The 13,563-nt window shown below is 35.5% G+C and overlaps 1 protein-coding gene across 9 annotated transcripts in view; it reads right to left on the reverse strand.

Moving 5' to 3' along the window:
- The window catches only part of LOC112043609 (protein unc-80 homolog), a 42,991-nt gene that overhangs the window by 21,910 nt on the left and 7,518 nt on the right, over positions 1 to 13,563 (reverse strand). For 4 of the 9 annotated variants that reach the window (XM_024079102.2, XM_052883783.1, XM_024079095.2 and 1 more), the window contains 26 exons: positions 13,423 to 13,519; positions 13,174 to 13,277; positions 12,653 to 13,031; positions 12,433 to 12,572; positions 11,499 to 11,528; positions 10,660 to 10,804; positions 10,136 to 10,333; positions 9,378 to 9,566; positions 8,931 to 9,064; positions 8,436 to 8,674; positions 8,172 to 8,365; positions 7,929 to 8,083; positions 7,302 to 7,446; positions 6,439 to 6,631; positions 6,040 to 6,217; positions 5,049 to 5,143; positions 4,403 to 4,593; positions 3,976 to 4,093; positions 3,821 to 3,888; positions 3,611 to 3,746; positions 2,775 to 2,949; positions 2,615 to 2,653; positions 2,504 to 2,539; positions 1,299 to 1,455; positions 568 to 724; positions 69 to 161 (listed from right to left, as the gene is read on the reverse strand). In XM_024079102.2, coding sequence (XP_023934870.2) covers positions 69 to 161; positions 568 to 724; positions 1,299 to 1,455; positions 2,504 to 2,539; positions 2,615 to 2,653; positions 2,775 to 2,949; positions 3,611 to 3,746; positions 3,821 to 3,888; positions 3,976 to 4,093; positions 4,403 to 4,593; positions 5,049 to 5,143; positions 6,040 to 6,217; positions 6,439 to 6,631; positions 7,302 to 7,446; positions 7,929 to 8,083; positions 8,172 to 8,365; positions 8,436 to 8,674; positions 8,931 to 9,064; positions 9,378 to 9,566; positions 10,136 to 10,333; positions 10,660 to 10,804; positions 11,499 to 11,528; positions 12,433 to 12,572; positions 12,653 to 13,031; positions 13,174 to 13,277; positions 13,423 to 13,519 — 3,785 coding nt within the window. The remainder of the gene's footprint in view (positions 1 to 68; positions 162 to 567; positions 725 to 1,298; positions 1,456 to 2,503; positions 2,540 to 2,614; positions 2,654 to 2,774; positions 2,950 to 3,610; positions 3,747 to 3,820; positions 3,889 to 3,975; positions 4,094 to 4,402; positions 4,594 to 5,048; positions 5,144 to 6,039; positions 6,218 to 6,438; positions 6,632 to 7,301; positions 7,447 to 7,928; positions 8,084 to 8,171; positions 8,366 to 8,435; positions 8,675 to 8,930; positions 9,065 to 9,377; positions 9,567 to 10,135; positions 10,334 to 10,659; positions 10,805 to 11,498; positions 11,529 to 12,432; positions 12,573 to 12,652; positions 13,032 to 13,173; positions 13,278 to 13,422; positions 13,520 to 13,563) is intronic. The other 5 variants (XM_024079096.2, XM_024079097.2, XM_024079099.2 and 2 more) reach the window with 5 other exon arrangements.

The raw sequence follows: 13,563 nt of genomic DNA on the forward strand, positions 1-13,563 counted from the left end.
GAAATCTAATCTCAAATCAGGCAGGCACTCGTTGTTGAAAAAAGCTGTAATGAATTCCGCGGCGTTACCTGCTCCAGGATAAACTTCGGAGGTGTCACTTCTATCAGATAACGAAGAAACTTTTCTTCTACTTTGTATCGAATCGGACCTTTTAGTTACAACTGAAAAAAAACGTTCATAAATAATTTTAATGGTGCAAGCGCTTAGCTAAAATCATGCCTGAAGGAAGGTATTAGTAACATTAATATTGCCTTCCTTCAGATCTAGTGGAGAAGCACAATTTAGATATCTCATTCACCCTATCTTCGAATATACAATCATACGCAAAAACCGAAAGGCAATAGGGATCCTAAAAATATATTTTCATCAGATACTATAGAAGCGTAAATGACATCATAAATAGCGGAAGAGGCGAGACGACGAAGCCACGAAATGACGTGGCGGTTTTGATGTATCTACAATGTACATCTACTAGTTAATATAGAACACGGCTCACTAAACCTAACTTTAAAGAATAAGTAGAAAGAACACTACAAAGAAGCAGAAATTAAATTAAAAATTACTTACATTCATCAAGTTCTCGAGGATCTTTTTGCCGCAACTTAATAGAACGTCGTTTGAATGACCCGTAAGCTGCATGCTGTTGAGTGTTGCGGCGGGCGATGCCTTTCGCACGAGATCCCAACCTTGATTTCTTGTCGTCGCTTGGAATTGCCTCCGGTAACTAATGCAATTAATAAAAGGAAACATAGCTTACAGTCAGCCAAAATAAGTATATTGTATATTTGTACATGCCAGTGGTATTTTTAGGCTAGTCTAACTTTTTAATTATGTCTGGAAACGAACGGTGACTCCTTGTATGAAGAGATAATCAAAGATCTCCTAAAAATTCGTAAATAATTTTACATACATATATTAAGTACAACATCTGATACAATTTCACACACACACACACACACACACACATACACACGCACGCACGCATATAAACCAGCGTTTATTGCATGTTGCATGTTAAGTTAAGTTTAAATTTGTTATTAAGGAAGAGCGAGACCTTCTGATACAGGTTTTAACTTAAAAGAAGGTCTCAGCCACATCAGAGACTGTAAAACTATAAAATAATAAAATTTCATTTCATTTTCATTCCATTTCATTTCATTTCATTTCATTAACTGAACCGAAGCAGTGTCATCGGGGGTTTAGGCGAGCACAGTAACTCTGTCTGAGGTTTTTAAGATAAGAATAGAGATAGACACTACAAAAAGCTTACTGATAAGTGTATCATATAATATGCTTACCGTTACACTACTGCCACCAGATACATTCTCTGGCTCGTGTAATACAAAAGAGATTTTCCTTTCTGTTTCGGCCCCCGCAATGGATTGTAGACTTTGAGCCGAAGCTTGAGAATGTCCCATACTTGATAAAGCCATACTCCATCGACGGTTGGCTTCTCTGTATCGGAAACAACCGTCCATTTATATACAGTGCAAATATAAATCTTGTAATGATTTTTTAGCGATATTAGGAGTACTATTTGGAACTATAAAGAGTACTTTCTCTGTACCATAATTTTATTCTCGAATAATTTTTGGCATGCCAATGTAGCAAAGCAGAATACGATGTTTCTATTTCTAAACTATTTTCGATTGTAAAATTAATGAACTTTCAAAAATAATTTTATATTTTACCTACTTTTAATTGTTTTTCCATTTTATTTTGTTTCCTTTTAGCATACCATGCACTTGTAAACTCGTTTCTGGTAGCACTTTAGTCGGTAAAATTTGTTAATTATTTTTGTTAATGGATCTACGTATAAAAGCAGACATATTTTTTTCGTTTTATAATTTTAAATTTATTTAGTGGTTTTCATAAGTAAATAATGAAATAAGTAAATGGCTCAACTCAGGAGAATCTATCGGAATATACTAAACTAGTCCGCAAAATGCGCTGGTGGCAACTGGAACGAAGTTTGCTTTATTGTACGTGGCATGGGCAATCTCATGTTTCTAACTTTGGATAGATTTAAAAATCGGTGAGGGGCTAGACTCTGGGCTACTGTCGTACCCACTCCTATCAAAAAGCTTCGCTTAGTGAAGGGGAAAGGTAGGTTAGTTGGAAAAGCCATGTTTAAAAAATATGCGACTATAATGCAATTTTTTAATAATGAGAACTAGTACTTTATTAAATTTACATGAGCTGAACCGTTTATTTATTTGACTTGTTTTCGATTATATTAATTTATAAAATTAAAGTTCGAATTGAAAATACATAGTTCATAAATGAGTTTTAGGAACGAGTTGTCTGCGTTTACTACTGGATCCCGTGCCTAGATATTAGATATAATTATATAATATTACAAGTGAAAAACCTAAACTATTATCTCAAAACTATCAGTGAATTTACAATTTGACTTTTAAACCGTGATCTCAATAACTGTATTTACAAAACTATGTGCATGCACATATTGTGCAATAAAACATGCATTATATAAACAACATACTCGACTGGCATTAATGTGTGTTGACTGCTAAGAGCCCTGTTAAAATGAAAAGTTTGATCATAATTATGCACTCCTTAATCATTACTAATGTACGAAACATAATGAACTCACTTATTATTACACAATAAACGTCTCCGCTTTTGCATCCACCTTCGCAAAAAATAATAATAAAAGAAATCAATGACACAACGAATAGATATATATATGTATAGTAATTGCATCTACTTACCAAAAAAATAAACGTTATGGATTGTTCAAGCAAAAAGCGTACCTGTATACCCTGTCCCAAGGCCCTCTTTCTTTCAACGAAGATCGACATGATTTAGGCAAGTTTTGGTAGGTCTCTCGAAGGAAAGCGGTGATTTCAAACAGCAAGACGCAAGCAATCATACGAAGTGCTCGAGGACATTCCGCACCGATAGTTTTCCCAGGCAATCGAATACTGGCTGTGGTTACAACAAAAGGTAAATTTATTTCTGTTACCATTTCAAAACGTAGTTTTTGAGGTACTCGTAGCTCAGACAAATTACTTTCTATTGGACTTTTATAGCAACTCAAATTCACCAACAAAATTGTCTGTTGTTTTTTGAGGGGGGGGGGGGGGGGGCGAGGTAAACTCACACATCGAAAATATTTAACACCAATAAATATATCCTGTGTCCTTACACTACACACAACTATTAATTTTAAATCTTAAAAAATATACACACGTGTAATTTTAACACAATGAAACATCGATCTGACAGACGCAGTTCGTATGAACACGTTGATCATGATCAAATAGTTTTGACAGAGGGTTACCTCTAGCAGGCAGGTCCTTTAAAAAAAGTTACTGGTCTGAGACTCGTAGCATACAAGTAATCATGCAAGAATGGTTTAAGCAAATAGGGGTCTTGTATAACTTGGTAAATTCACACATTTACATGATAATATTGGGGTAACGATACAATGTGCTTCGCAAAGCGTTTCATATACAAGAATGCACTAATATACTCAATCTTCGAGTGATTTAGTGCCAGTTTTGTATGTTTAGTGGGTTAACATTGACATGTGTTTAGTGCTCAAAACATTTATTTGCTAAAAAAATCTGAAGGCACAAGTTTTTACCTTCATCTAAGAAATCTTCCTCTTCATCTTGCTGTAACAATTCTCTTTGTCCATCGGGATCGTTCACAAGGTTAACAACAGTGTCTATGTGCTTTTTGTCCTCATTCAACATGTCCTCGAGTCTGTTCCCTATTGCCTGTGAATGTCACAAAATAATGAGAAATCATAATCAGTAGTATCACAAATGCTGTAGGTTTTATCTTCACTTACTTCTGCCCATTGGTAGAATAGCTTTCCAGCTAAACGTTGCCGCCTCAATTGAAGGGGCCCAGAAGATACTGTTAAAGATATAATGAAGATTTAATTCAACTGCCTCTTTACCTTCACATAAAGTAATTAACGAAAACACAAACTGAGAAACTTACAAGGATTTTTGGCCATGTTTGATTTCAACCAATATGGCCACTGTCCTTTGTTACAGTTATGGACTAAAAATGCACACTCAAGAAGTATTGCAGCTCGCCCAACCACTACCGTATGCGGCTGTAACAATTAAACGGCATTAAGTATTCGTAAAGGATTGCAGTATCCAGTAATATTTACTGTGTGATTTACTTTAGTTTGTTGTAGATTTACAGAAATCTAAGAAATTCATCAATCATCGAATCCTAATTCCTGTAAATCGTTATAACAAATACGCCAAACAATACACTGATATAAGAAATACACCACTTTCAAATTAAAAAAAAAGCAATACATACAGAAGTCATTCTTCTTAATAAGCGAAGATGTTGCCTAAATGGTTAAGAATATTTTTAAAAGATAAATATAATTTGATTCCATAGCACTTACAAGATCTAATAATGCAGCCATAAACAGCGCATCAGGCGTGCCACCTGGTTGTGTAGCGTCTAATATGAAGCTGAAACGCGCCAGGCCGGCGTACAACGGCGCGGCGGCTACCAGTCTACGTCGCTTCAACACTACCACTTCCGAATCCCCACCACCAGAACCACCCTCAGCAGAACCGCGACGGGACATGTCTTCAACATAATCCGAAAAAAATTGTCACAAATTAGAGAAAACAAATCAAGTTAGACATCAACAACAAATTTTATTTTTATTAAATCTGAATAAAATATATAAACAAAAACCATAAAAAAGTTATAAACTACGAAAATTAAAAGATTTTGGTATGGTATTTCAACATTCCTTAAGTTCACAATAATGTAAATATGAGCATATTTGTTCAATGATATTCCATGTTTTAAGAACGTTGAAATAGCAGACGACACGTGGTTTCATCCGCGTAGTTCCATTTTCTGTAGGAATACGGAAATAAAATATACTAAAATATATAGTAGATAAAATTTGGCACCCGTGGATAGTGTAGCTATTATGTATATAGTGTAGTAGTTTCGGAGCATGTTCAAAGCAAGCAAACAAACAATGAAATCTTTTCTTTTTATAATATTTGTATATATTAAAATTATATTACATCCTCCAGTGGTTTCTTCAATACTTCCGTCACGTTTTTTCCCAATTTTTCTGAGACCAAACCTGTTTAATCTATCCTCGACTCTTTTCCTCGCTCTGAAAGGAAATATACAAATAATTTACATTACAATCAAAGTAACCAAAAATTGTAATAGTAAGCCTAACCTGACCTTCGAAGACAGATTAGCAACGAATGTATACAAATGCAAGAGCCAATTCCTATTGAAACACTAGCAGACGTCTTGCGGTTTCACCCTCGTAGTTTCCGTTCCCTTGGGAATACAGGGACAAAATATAGCCTATGACACTCACATATGAAGTGGCTTTTTATTGATTTATAAAGGTTTTTTAAAATCGGTTCAGTATTTGCAGATTACCCCTACAACATCACAAATTCGGAAATTCACACTCTTTACCTCTTTATAATAATAGTATCTTCTTCTTTTTTCACTTCGCATATTCTACACGGGGTTTGTTTTTCCAATCAATCGGCGTCACTTCGCAAACCTTTCTGGACAGTAGTCAGAGGTCTACCCCTACCTCTCTTCCCCATTAGAAAAACGCTTTTTAGCACATTGTCGTCAGGTTTACGAACAACGTAACGTACCACCTTAGTCTGTTTTCTTTTAGCTTGTGAGTGTTTATAATAATAGTATCGGTACATAAATACACCTTTAAATAACCTCTGTATTTGTAAAACTTCATCATCATCATATCAGCCGATGGACGTCCACTGCAGGACATAGGCCTTTTGTAAGGACTTCCAAACATCACGATACTGAGCCGCCTGCATCCAGCGAATTCCTGCGACTCGCTTGATGTCGTCAGCCCACCTGGTGGGGGGTCGGCCAACACTGCGCTTACTAGTGCGGGGTCGCCATTCCAGCACTTTGGGACCCTAATGTCTATCGGCTCTTCGAACTATGTGCCCCGCCCATTGCCACTTCAGCTTCGCAACTCGTTGAGCTAAAAACTTAGGCAGTTGTAAATACCTGTTGAGCGTATAGCCGACGCGTCGTTTGACATGCACAGGTCGAGACACATGTATCGGTTGCGTGTGATACGGCCGCGCCAAAGAGGCCATACTGCCCGATATAGGCAGAGACTCTCCAGAACCCGCTCCGTTTCGCGCTAAAGGCTGTGGTTGAGGCTTTTGACGGAACCAGTTTACTGAAAATTGGATCAGTTTTTTTATAGTACTAAATACAATCAGTTTACAAATTTAACGCATTTGTGCCCGTTTTTCACTTTTGCACTCATCTCATGTATAATAATAATGATAAATATATCATATATGTGATTTTTTAGACTCGCCGTAAATGTACGTCAAATGGTAGATAGAAAATGTGTTCCGTCTATCAAACGAGGACATAGAATACACGATATCTTACCAATGCCACTTATATGAAATTTCGAAGGTATTGACTTGGAATGCGCTATGGTGTGGTGGGGTGTGATATCCGCTGACGACGCGGAAGGAATCGTCCTTTCAGATTGTCGCGGCGTGAGTTGATACCTTCTTGTTCGTACTGACAATGGGGACTGACTTGCAGATTCATCTCCTGCTTCCGTTTCTAGGAGACTCTACAACCAAGAGAAAAGATAGGTTAAATAAATGGAATCCCACACGAATGTTTAACGACATACGTATATATAACACGATACTATAACACAAACCAATAATAATTATAAGCCTTTACCACAAACCTACACGCCCGGTGATTTGTATATATGACAGTTAGAACAGGGCGTAATACTTATAAAATTAGGTAACGCATCTGGGAATGTTTGAGTAACGTTGTCAATGAGATTTCTTTCATTAATCTTCTACCAACTGGTGTGGATTTATAACGTTGTGAAATGTGATAACTCATTATATGTACTAACAAATTTTAGGTTCGACATAAAGTTGCATTAAAAATTGGGTTTAAAATGAAATTTATTTCTAAATTCATAAGAGTCGTATACTAGTCGTATTCTTTGTAAATCATTCCAATCAAAGTAGAAAAGAAAGAACAACAGCGGAGGGAAAGCGTGATGAGATGGCTATGGAGAGTAGCGGATATACGTTCTGAAGGTGTATATAATGTAATATTAGCATTAGCACATGTATTTTATAGTTCACTTGAGTTGATACAGATTGAGTGGAAGAAGTGCTTTGTTGTGTATGCGGATTTAGGGTGGTGCGGGGACTTAGGGTTGTATAGAGATGATAAGAAGTTTTAAATATGTTATACATAAAACCTGATAGTACATTTATCAAACTCACGTGGGCGCCGGTTGAAGAAGTGCTTCTTTTTTTGAATGTGAACTTTTTATGACTGCGGTCGTCAGTAGCGCAACCCGAGTCTGCGCCCGTATCAGAACTGCGCTCGTCGTCAGTCATTCTCGGAATATGCCTGTAAAAATAAAAATACCCTCAATTATTTAATTATTTCTTTAATATTTTTGTCTTTAAAATATCTAACTAACTGTTCAAAAAGTAGAAAAAGAATTTAATCTTGAAGCTCTAAACGGATGGGATACAAATTAAACTAAACTTAATAACACGTATTACTGTCTTCTGAATGTGGCCTTGGATACAAAATCTCTCCAAAAGCTTCTAAAGTTTTGTCAAGCTTTCGACAAAACGACTTCCAGTACAACTCTTTGATGATGAGCCATGATCATGTATTCACCTAAATCGGAAAAACTTTCTTTATTAATTATTAAAATATATAGAAGTTCATCACGAAATCTCGTAAACTGCTTGATGTACAAAGTCGAAATTTGGCAGGGAGGTAGTTTATTGTTAGTAGACGTGCGTTGTAACGAATTTTGCGATAGGGACAGATTAAGGAGGAAAATCTCTCATTAATAATGTTTAATATACAAGACAAACCTTATAACCCTAGTGGTCTGCATGTGAGATTCTTTAGGTTGTGTCCCAGGTCGTTCTGCAGTGTCCATTAGACCACTAAAAGCTACTACACGGAACTCTCCACCGTGAGCTTCTAAGACATAGCTTAGCAGTAAACGTACTTCTGCATACAAGGCCTGAAAATTGTACTTTGTATATAACCACCACCAAGATTTTTAAACTGACAAACTATATTATCACATAGTACATATTCAAAGTTCCTACCGAGTTATCCAGCAACTTCAATTCTCGGTGCATTAGTGCAAATCTGGTAACCAGTACTCTGAATGTAGATTCTACTATAAAGTTTTCCAAAGCTCTGTTAGCATTGGGGCCTTGGCCGGCTCCAAAATTTGTAGCGTAACCCGCCTGTAAGTGATTCATGTCTGGAGATTTTGTGAAGTTTCTTTTTTGTTGGCCTGTATAAGATAAAACATAATTTTAGGGATTCAACTTTTTTTCAAATGTACAAAAAAACATTGAACTTACTTATTGGCGAGACCATCGAAGCCGGTTCAGCGCAATAACCCAGAGTGGAATGAAGGTTGTCCAACACCTCCCTTATAGGGGCGAATTTGGTCATTTCTTTGAGACGTAAAGTGAATTTGGTGACGGACTCGGTACGTAATTGGCGGAGAGAATTTCTTGCTTGGACGCGGAGACACTCGGCCTGAGGCCCCCTTAGAGCCGTTGTACAGCCATGAGAACAGCCTAACTGACGTAGCAACCTAAAATAATAACATCAAATATGAACCCGTAGTCTTCCTACGAAGTGGCGTGCAAAGCACTAATGACTGGTGAACTAATCAGAGACATTAAATAAAATTACGAAATCATGTAAGATTTTAATATAATTTAAGTAAACAGTCCCAATTTTTACTTAATACACCAATAAACGCACAATAATAGTAGACCCCACTGCTTAAAGAACTTATCCTGCGCATACAGTTATTGCACAACAAATCACACAACACACTTGCTTACCTAAGAATAATATACATAATCATGTAATACGGACAGTCAAAATTTTCTTCTTCCTTACATTTTTCTTTACCGTCGCCACCTTCAACGTTAGTTGAATCTTGACTTTGAGCGCAAGGTATTCCTGAATCTCTTTCCTATAAACGAAATTTCAATAAAATATTACAACTCTCTGAAAGTAGCAAAAAATAATCACATTTCTACTAAATAGATTTTAAATGGTTTCTAACAATAGTGAGTAATCATGAGAAAGGTTAAAAAAACATAATTAGGCATATAAGGGTTTTGTACTGGGTTAAATGGTGATGAATTGTGAAAGATATCGGAAATTCCCAAGCCGACTGGTTTGTGTTGCAACAACCAATAATTTAGTTAAACGCTTATTAAATTTAATGTTACTTTAAAATTGGAAATATGTACAGCCTCCTCATATCATAAAGTATAACTTACTTTGCTGTCCTTATCCTTCTGAAAATCCGCTAAAGGATCAATTGTCTCTGGTTGTGGGTCCTGATCAGCATCAGATTGCCAGTTTTTGTGTACACCGACTTCCATTAGCGTATCAACTAAATTCAGCATCACCTCCATTACTCTCATTGTTATATAGAAACTATCCATGATCGAAACCGAATAAATTGCCTAAAAATACATAAACTGCTTTTTACGTGGTGGTGGCGGCATAATTTCAAATTTGTGATGATGCTCGTTTAGGTAAATGTTTCCACCTTGCAGCAAATAATCACAGCCGCTTCTTGTTTTAAAATGGTATACTAGTAAGAGTGGCGTGTTTTAGAAGATCATAAAAACTAACTCTTTTCGGGCAAAGGCGCGTTTGCAACCCTCGTAATATTAATTTTCAGTTTTCAATTTACTTATCAATATAAATAACAAAATAAACTGACGTTTCGAATACTTTAAATAAATGAATTGCAAGTTATTTGATGGTTATTAACTAAACATAAGGCACGCCTTCAACTTTTCCTGTAATTTTATAAAGCTGAAGAGTTTGTTTGTTTGATTGAACGCGCTAATCTCAGGGACTACTGGTCCGATTTGAAAAATTCTTTCAGTGTTCAGCCAATTTATCGAGGAAGGCTGTGGCTATATATTATCCCCATATTCTTACGGGAACGGTAACCACGCGGGTGAAACCGCGCGGCGTCAGCTATTGTAATAACAAACAGAAATACCATATTGAATACTGATACCTTAAGAACAACTTGAAAGTCAATGTCTCCTTCTTTAGTGATATAATAAAGAGAGCCGGGTGCTTCTTGTATTTCTTCCACAATGTATGTTATATTAGAATCAGTTTGTGACCTTGTCAAGCTCGGCTTGCGCTCCGGTGTTGGAATATGCTGTGACCCTTGCATGCTCACTGAGTCCATTTGAGATTCTAACGAACCCTGCAGAGAGGAAAAATTATTGATGACCTCTTTGGCACATTTGTGTATTTAATGATTTTTATCAGGGAAATCCTGGCTTCGATTTACTTATCCCGGAAAAATCCATGGTTTCCTCAAGGTAGGTTTTTCTATTTGTTAGTCCAGGATATACTTCAACTTCATTCCCCTCACCAGGTGGACTGGCGACATATAGCGAGTCGTAGGGGATCTCTGGATGCAGGCGGCTCTAAACCGTCGTGTTTCAAATAACATACAAAAGGCTTATATCCTGCATAGGACATATGTCATGGTTATGTGATGAAGCAAACATTATTTAATTAACTTACTTGTCTAGTTTTGGACAGATAATCAGGTGATGGCGTAGGTGTATGTTCTGTTACAGTTATGATCGGATTTTTCTTTTTTTGAAGGGTCGATGGCTTTGCAATAGCAACTCCTTGGGCGCGCTCAGTTTTGATTTCGCCAATGTATCTGAAATATAAACAACATTTTAATTTGAATTTATTATCTTTTGACTGACACTTTGTTAGTTTGATTTTATACTTTATGATAATGTTGTATGAATATGACAAATTCTAATTTAATTGTGCAAATGTAGAGGGTTCATACATAGTGTTCATACATAGGTAATTAGGTACCTAGTACCAAAATTGGGTAAAACTTTAAATGTTTGCATTAATTCTTATATTTAGTTATTCTGTTATACTATGAAAATCTTTAGTTCTTGTTACTTTTATTATTATCTGTCAAGCAGTTCTCGTCTACATTCATGCAATGTCGTTCTTGTTTAATTTTATTTGTGATAGATAATAGAGTGATAACATGCTTTCATGATTGCAATGATCTTGCACTTGTTATGAAAACTTAGTAATACTTCATATTATATTCTAAAAGCTTTATATGGTTCGCTGATTAACATTATATTATATTGTTTAATGTACGAGGCAAATATCAAATATTTCAATTGGTATTTATTTTATAATTGCATTTTAAGAACAATACCTACTAAGCTAAGCCTTTGATTACTCAGTTATAATTGCTACTATTAATTTGCTAAGTCTAGGCATCAACAAATCATTATGTTTTACTATTGTCAATAATTGTTGTTTACTATTCTTCTACTAAATAAGCTTCTACGATCGTTTCATATCTTTCACCGACTTACCCATTAGATGCTAGCTCATCTATAAGACAGCTAGCGTATTGTTCGTCCACGAACAGTGTACAGGATTAAGCGCAAACAACACGGGAGAGAGAGAGAAAAATTCAATTTAAATAGAAAAAATAGTAAAAAAATCGGTTCTTTATTTAATGATTGTGTTAGATACTGCATGCTGTTCTGTCCTATTATACTAATTTAAATAATAAAGTACAAGTTAATTGAAAAAAAATAATCGTTGCATTCTATACTTATTAATAGTAGCTGTAATAATTGAAAGCTTATGATAATCAAAAATAACTTAGAAATCCTAATTTTTGGTCGTATAATGCAGCACGATATTGTATATACAGGGTGCTTGGGTGTAGGCACAGTGTGTGTTTTTTAATATTACATCATATAAAATTGGCGGCAAATTTGAGGCAATGTAACGTAGAAGACAATTTACAAGTGAGTTTCGCTATACTCGTTTATGCACAAACAAATTTACGTTTTCCAGACACATAAACGAGTAGCATGATGGGGCCGATCACGAGCTTTTTATGGCGCTCCATAATATTAACACAGTTATTTTAACTTAATGCTACCTACTGAGAATTTCTTGAGAGAAAATCTAATAATTTTTCTTATTGGCCTAAGTTGGCCTTGATACTCTAACATTGGACATTATGTTAAATACACCGCCAGTACAACAGTGTATCAGAGTGAGAGCACTGCATTATGCTACTTTCAGTAAACAGCAGTGTTTTAAGAAATTTCACCCTAGCAGCAGATTTATTTTTAATATAAAATTAAGCTTTCTAGAGGTTTTATTAGAGAGGAGAAATAGTTATAAATCTCTGAATTTATATTAAGTTTAAAAAATTGCTTTTTTTACTAAAACTACGATTACGTAATATGGAAAAATCGTAATGGTAGATTTGTTTTGAAAACTACATACCTAAGACTTGGCATGCTCTTCCCTTTTATAAGATTGCACTGAAGAAGGTCACCAGTAAGTCTGGGTGCCAAGGGAGGAAAGTTGCTTGCAAGAGCTGAATTAGGGCGATCATCTGCATTATCGAGACTCCGATGGTATTCCTATAACAGATTTTACAATTAGGATTATATTAACATGTGAGAACTACAAAATAATTGTTGCTAAGAAAAAATATATCTACAGATATCATTCTTACTGCAGTATGAAAACTAAATTTATGATCTTCTTGGCCAATTTTTTCTAAAGCTTTTTCGGATTTCGATAAAAGTTTCGTTTCTACAAACGCTTTTAGGTCGGCCATTTTCATTTTCCGTTTAACTTTTTCGCTCGCTCTTCGCGTCATAATGTTTTCATCGTCTATTTTAGGTACATTGTACGGAATTTCTGTTATCGGCGAAATGTCTTTGGATTCCGGAACCTCCATAAAGTTTTTTAATGAATCTCGCTCCTTTATATCTGGGCTTTGATAAATAGATACTTCTATTTTAGGTATCGGTAATGAATTACTTCTTCTTCGAGGCTGGGTTTGTTTTGACATGTCGTCGCAAATATCACGTAGCCTAAAAGTCAGAAAAAAAATATTGTAGATCGTCCACGGCTCTGGTGTAACTAAATTAGATTTATTACTAATTATTTGAACATGATCTGAAAAATACTTGACAGTCTTTATGAGTTTCATAATGCTCTTTGAAAGGCACTTACCTATTGTATAAATAGTGTAAAGCCCAATAAACTCCCTCTTCTTGCCATTGTGCTGCAAATAGACATCGCAAAGTGGCAACATCCAAAAAAGTTGCAGCAGATACCTAAAACAAAAAAATGGATTTTGAAACATAAATATGACCTGACTGATACTTACATAAGGCTTGATCTTATTAAATGTTTATACTAATGTTTTGTATGTGCGTGTTTTAGTTACTTTAAAATGGGTATAATGCGGTTTTCACTTACGTGTTGTATTTGTTTGATGCTGCTAGATTTTTCAGCAGTGGGAGTGCCTTTTACTGGTCCGCCGCCGCTGTCAGATAATGACTCTTTGTCTGATGAACTGTAATATTAATATCAAAGTTTTGTGGTGATAATTTACAGTAA

This window comes from Bicyclus anynana, chromosome 10 (genome assembly GCF_947172395.1).
Source record: "Bicyclus anynana chromosome 10, ilBicAnyn1.1, whole genome shotgun sequence".
Classification (NCBI taxonomy): Eukaryota; Metazoa; Arthropoda; class Insecta; order Lepidoptera; family Nymphalidae; genus Bicyclus; species Bicyclus anynana.